At 36.9% G+C, this 6,706-nt stretch overlaps 1 protein-coding gene across 1 annotated transcript in view; it reads right to left on the bottom strand.

The window, feature by feature from the left end:
- The window catches only part of Top1 (DNA topoisomerase I), an 80,117-nt gene that overhangs the window by 51,337 nt on the left and 22,074 nt on the right, over nucleotides 1-6,706 (bottom strand). The window contains exon 3 of the mRNA XM_021192205.1: nucleotides 1,791-1,893. Within this exon, the coding sequence (XP_021047864.1) occupies nucleotides 1,791-1,893 (103 nt within the window). The remainder of the gene's footprint in view (nucleotides 1-1,790; nucleotides 1,894-6,706) is intronic.

Genomic DNA, 6,706 nt, shown 5'->3' with positions numbered 1-6,706 from the left:
CGTCCTCTTCTGGAGTGTCTGAAGACAGCTACAGTGTACTTACATATAATAAATAAATAAATAAATCTTTAAAAAAAAAAAAAAAAAAGTTCAGGTAAAGTAGTGCTTGGGAAGCTGAAGTTGTTCCAGGCCTGCCTCGGCTTACGACGGAACAAGAACCAAGAACAAGCCTGGGCAAGTTGGTGGGATCTAATCTCTCTTATCAATCTAAAAAAGGGTCAGGGATATTGTGGTATTGTTGACTAGCATTTAAGGCCCTAGGTTCAATCTCTAGTAGGAGAAGGGAATAGGGAGTGAAGAGTAAGAGTATTCTACAAACAGCCATAGCATATTTTAAGGCCTAGTAGTTTATCAGAAATATGTCATATCTAAGAAATTTAAAAGACATTTACATTGCTCAATAAATAGTGTAAGGTAAAGGCAAATGACAAGGGAAATACAGCAGAGGAAGCAACCAAAGCCTGCTAGATAAGCACTATGCAGAAGGAAATGAAAAAGTGCACACACATATCCCCAAAAACAGAAGCATGGAGAAGTAAATGATTTTAAGAGGGGCTAGCTAAAATTGTGAGTTATCTTAGCACCTACTTGAACACAGTCCTAAGATTTCGGTGTCACCATTCTGTGAATGTCAATTAAGTAAAGTTGTACAGCACTGAGCTTATTTTTTATTTTTGTTTCTGTAAGTTAGTGTCTTGCACCATGTAGCCTAAATCTGGCCTCGATCTTCTGGTTATCCACCTGGCTCAGACTCAGAATTACAGGTTACAGGTGTTAGCCAACCATACTCAGATACTGTTTTCTTCCCTTAGCCTTGGAGGTTTCTTACATGTACTAATAACAATTATTAAAAACAAAAGAATAAAATCATTAACTACAATCATGAATTCTCTTCACAATTCTAATAGTTTCTGTGTGTGCATGTTTTGAGGCTCTGATAATACTATAGAAACATTTTTAATGTCCTTTGTATTATCATGAAATTGGTTTCTTTATTGTTGGCAGTGTTTTTTGCTCAAGTATATTTTGGTAGATAATACTGTTAGCTAGACAAATGTAAATTGAGAAAGACAGGGTGCATAAAAAAGCAAAACTTGACTTAAGTGCTGAGATTAATATTAAGAATAAAATATAAACTAAGTTGTAAGAAATGACTATGTGATAGGAAAAACAGGAGTACATAATTTGAGAAGAAATATCCTAAGAGAAAATTAAACTAGTTATTTTAATGACTCAAAAAATTTATTACTGGATGGATGGTGGTAGCACACACCTTTAATCCTAAGCACTCAAAAGGCAGAGGCAGCCAGATCTACAGAGGTAGCTCCAGGACAGCCAAGGATATACAAAGAAAACAAGTCTCAAAAAAACTGATAAAACAAAACAGCACAATTATTACAAAAGTATAGAAATTTTCTCTTTAACTTGTCTGCTGACAATAAGACAAACTAATGAAGCAGTTTTAAAATATAAATTTTAAATATAAATACAGCTTTAAAATCTAAGAAACAATGGCATCAAATCATTTTTTACCAAGGTAAGCTCTGCATGTTTGATTAAGCAGCCTGTTAAAATAGATCTATGCATATTGAAAGAAAACTCACTGTGCTTGCTCTGTACATCTAGATCTAAACAACTTCCCAAGTGAGGCATGAATTCTTAAATTATTCTTCAGTAACTACAGCAGATATAGTCTCTTACTTTGCTACTCACCTCAAGCTGATACCTATCCATGGAAGCCAAGAATGCTAACTCGCTGTTAAGTGAGGAACCCTGTTGGTCAACCTTACCTGTTGCTATGCTTAGACTTTTCCCGGTCCTTCTCCTTCTCCTTCTTGTGCTCCTTGTGCCGGTGCTCTCGATCTCTGTGTTTATCTTTGTGTTTGTGAGAATCTGCGATCATAAGAGACAAGTCAGTCACAAGGAGTCCTAGCTGCCTGCCTGCCTTAACAAACAACTTTAGAAACACAAGTCAAATGGCAAAGTGACCATAAAAGCACAACCTACTGGTAGGAAGACTTCACAAAGACATCCCTTTGCCTTGCCTCAAATCCAGTAACTTATAAATAATAAGCAAGCACTGTACCACTAAGCTGCCTTCATGGCTTCATTTCCGGCTGAGTGAAAACCATTACATGGAAGTACTGTAATTTACAACTCACATGTTGATGAACCTTTGCTTCTAAATGAAGAGAAACTGCTAGATCATATAAAAAATTCACCTTTAACTTTATAGGAAACTGCTCAGCTATATATTCCTAAGTGGCATATTCTCATATATTTCCATGAATAATTAAGAGTTCCAAGCTACTACAAATCATTAGCAACATCCAGAATTACCAGTGTTGGCTTTTTTTGTTTGTTTTTCTTTAAGGCAAACTCTTGCTATGCAGCTCTGGCGAGCATGGAATTCTCTATGTACATCAGGCTGGCCTCAATCTGAGAGCCCCGCCTACCTCTGCCTCCTGAGTACAATGCCTGGCTAACAGCCTTTACGGTCTTAATTTTTGCTATTCTCAAAGGTATATTATGGTGACTTGAGTAAAAGTGACCCCCCCCCCATAGTATCATATATGAATGCTTGGTCATCGGGTAGTGGTGCTGTTTGAAACTTATAGCCTTATTAGAGAAAGTATATCACTGGGAGTGGACTTTAAGGTTTCAAAAGCCAAAACCAGGCCCAGGAGCCTCTTGGACAGTGGACTAGAATCAGGATGTAGCTCTCAGCTACTTCTCTAGCTCCATGCTGCTTACCTCCTGCTGCCATGCTCCTAAACATGATAATGGACTAAACCTCTGCTGAAACTGAAAGCAAGTACCCAGTTAAATGCTTTCTTTTGTAAGAGTTGCTTTGGTTGTGATGTTTGTGTGTGTGTGTGTGTGTGTGTGTGTGTGTGTGTGTGTGTATTTATTGCTGTTTTTTTAATTATTTTTAAAAATTGTACACATGAATGTTTTGCCTGCATGTATGTAAATGCCCTATGTTTCTGTGTGCTGGGTCTTAACCAGCCAGCACCCTCATCGTGGATTTAATTACTGATTTCCTATGATTAAATGATATTTAATGAAAACTATTTGTGCTTATTGACTATTACATCCTTTAAATAACTATTGCAAGTTCTCCCACTACAGTATTTGTTTGTTTGACTGTACATCATATTACTGAGTTGTACATGTTCTTCCCCCTAACCCCTTGTTTTTCAGGACAGGGTTTCTCTGTGTAGACCAGGCTAGGCTATCCTTGAACTCACAGAGATCCACCTGCCTCTGTAAGTTCTTTATATATTTCTGGGTTGCTATTTTAGGCTACATATATTTCGATACTATGCATATTTTCTTTTAGTCACTGGCTTGCTATTTTGGATAGATATCTTCCAACCTCAGAGACCCAAGTGTTAGAAATTATAAAAGTGAACTTACAGGCTATAAAAAAAAAAGAAACAGCAAGAGATTTATGTATATGGGTATTTTGCTTGTATGGATGTTTGTGTACCATGTGTATGCAATGCCTGGGAAGTTAGAAGAGGACATCAGATTCTCTAGAACTGGAGCTGTATATGGCCGTGAGCCTCCATGTGGGTGTTGGGAATCAATATCCCATTCTCTGGAAGAACAGCCAGTGCTCCTAACTGCTAAGTTATCTCTGCAGTCACCATGACCAATCATAAATCAATCAATCTTTCAAAGAGCCTAAGTTTTAAAATTTAGTAAAATTTTATTTAATCAATTTTCTCTTGATTTGAGCTTTGCTTACCAAAACATCAGTTGCTTGCCCCCATTCTCATCCCCACCCAATTCCACAGAGCTACATCCTAGGCCTTAATAAAACATTTAAACATATAAAGTACTTTGATAATACCCCCTCCATTACTCACACTTATCCCCACTCCCACTGATTCCCTTTCTATTCTCATTTACTATGGTGCCTTTTTAAGAACACAGGAGGGAAACACAGTGCTATATGTATCTCTGATTCTGGCTTATTGCTGTGTACCTATATCCCAGTTCTGGGGAGACAGAGTCAGATCTCTGGAATCCCCCGTTCAGTAAAGATTTTATCTACCAAAAAAAAAAAAAAAAAAAAAGTGAAAAGAGACTGGAGAAAAGTTTCAGTAGTTAAGAGTACTTGCTGCTCTTTCAGATAGATAACAGAAGTTCAGTCCATAGCACCCATGTTAGGGGCAACTCACAACCTCCTGTAATTCCAGCCCCTCGAGATCTAACACCCTCTTCTGGCCTCCAGGGCCATCTATACTCATACATCCACATGGACAAGTAATAAGATACATCTTTTAAAAATAAGGCAGAGAAAACCTGATAAAGACATCTGATGTTGACCTGCAAATGCACATGCACCCAACATTAGCTCATAAAGGCACTGGAACTTCCCATTTCCTCTCTCCTTGTTCTAGTGAAAAATCAGCTACCACACTAGCAGCAAGCTCAAGAAACATGGGGTGAGGAACTGATACTTCCTTCTAACAGCCACGTGAAGATATTATCTTGGAAGTGAATACTCCACAGCCCAATTACTGTAACTCTGGGAGACATGCGATTTTTATGAAAAACCTTTTTTTTTTTTAATTAATTCTTACATTCAACCAGCCTAACATATGTAACGGATTTGACACTTATAACCAACCTATATCAACTAAATTTGAAGTAGCATGTTTCACAGCAATAAGATTTTATATATAAATTAAGTATTGCTAATCTGCAGCAATTGAAGTGATATTTGGTATAACTGAGTATCTATTCTAGACAGATCCCAAGGAAAGAGAAACTAATACTTGCAAGATCAAGGCCCTGAGGCCGGGCGTGGTGGCGCACGCCTTTAATCCCAGGGCTACACAGAGAAACCCTGTCTCGAAAAACCAAAAAAAAAAAAAAACAAGGCCCTGGTTCTAAGAACTTTCCATCCCACAGAGATGAGAATAAAGCATATAGTGTTGGAAAACTGAACTCAAATCTCCCATGCAGTGTACAGAACCCTCTGACTTCTAAGTCTCCAGTCTACATGCTGAGACAATCAGGATAAAGTTGATGACTTTTACCTCATGGCATAAAAATGACAATGCATACACCAGGACTACAACCTGAAATAAAGCATGTGTTGTTTTGTTTATAGTTAGAAATCAGAAAATGGGCTTCAGAATGTTGATCATTAATATCTACTGCTTTGGTTCAAAGGCATGACAAGGAAATTATCTGAGAGAAAATGAACACCACTGTATGTAATTCAACAAATCCATGACCACATACAAAAAAGACTGGAAGACATAAATGTAATGATTTTAAAATTTAGAAATTTATGAACTTGAGTTCTTGAGTGTGCTTCATCTTATTTTCCATAATGAACTACTTTTACAATAAAGTTAGTTAGAGATTAGCAAACTTTAAAATTTGAAGTCAGACCTGGGTACACACCTTTAATCCCAACACTCAGGAGACAAAGGCAGACAAATCGAGTTCAAGGCCAGCCTGGTCTACACAGAGTTCCAGGACAGCCAGGGTTACAGAGAGACCCTGTCTAAAAAAAACAAACAAATTTTTTGTCAAATACAAACATGCAAAAGTCACTAAAAAGCACTAAATTTTAAAATACAAATTCAGAATAGTTCCTATTAGATTTCACATATATTAACTTCCTGAAATGCATAAATTTTCAAAATTGAATTTAAAACCAGGTCCCAAGTCTTTGAAAACAAATGCTATCTAAAAATGCAAAAATTAACTATCCTGGAGAAAATTAGGGTTGCTGGTAAATAATTCTATGGACACAAGATCAAGGCCAATAATATGAACTCAAAGTCATTACATATCTAGTATATCCTCAAACTGTGCTACAAATGCTGTGAGAGTTTTTAAATTAAAAACAAAACAAAACAAAAAACAAAGAAGACAACGTTCTTAATTAAAATCTCTATGGCTGGCAAGGTAGCTCAGGCTGGAAAAGTCCCTGATACCAGATCTGACAATTATGTACAATCCCCAGGAATCTACAGAGCAGAAAAATGACTTCCATGAATTGTCTTCTGACTAGAACATGTGTTCCATAACCCTGTCTGCCCACCAACCTCTACATACAAATTAATGTAAGTGTAATAAGAGATATGAATGTCAGTTGAGTTCTATAAATCAATACAGTTGAGTTCTACATGGCAGACTTGGATATCTAAGGAAAAATGATACAGTAGGTTTAAATCACTAATACAAGTAGCACTGCCACAAAGAAAGTTGTTAAACAATCATTTAGCATTTAAAAAACTTAAAAGTCTACTAATTTAACTGTATAGGTGCCCTGTATACTAGTAGGTAAACTGATAGATTAAAACCTTTACCCCAACAGTGGTGGCACACATCTTTAGGCCCAGCACTCAGGGCAGAAGCAGGCAGAGTTTGAGGCCTGCCTGGGTCAACAGATTGAGTTCCAGGATAGTCAGGACTACACAGAGAACCCATGTCCCAGAAGAAAATAGAAATCTTTAAAGGTAAGTACTTAAAAAATATTTCTGAGTAAATTAAAGTTGGAATCAAGAATTATAAAGAGAAAAAACACTAGCAAAAGGTTACTAGCTATTAAAGTTATGATAGATACACAGGAAATCAAACTACAGTTACACATGTGTATCCTTGAAATTTTGGGGGTTTTTTGGTTTTTTCAAGACAGGGTTTCTCTGTGTAGCCCTGGCTGTCCTGGAACTCA

This window comes from Mus pahari, chromosome 3 (assembly GCF_900095145.1).
Source record: "Mus pahari chromosome 3, PAHARI_EIJ_v1.1, whole genome shotgun sequence".
NCBI classification, from domain to species: domain Eukaryota; kingdom Metazoa; phylum Chordata; class Mammalia; order Rodentia; family Muridae; genus Mus; species Mus pahari.
The sequence above is the reverse complement of the archived record's forward strand: the minus strand, read 5'-3'. Positions and strand labels throughout refer to the sequence as shown.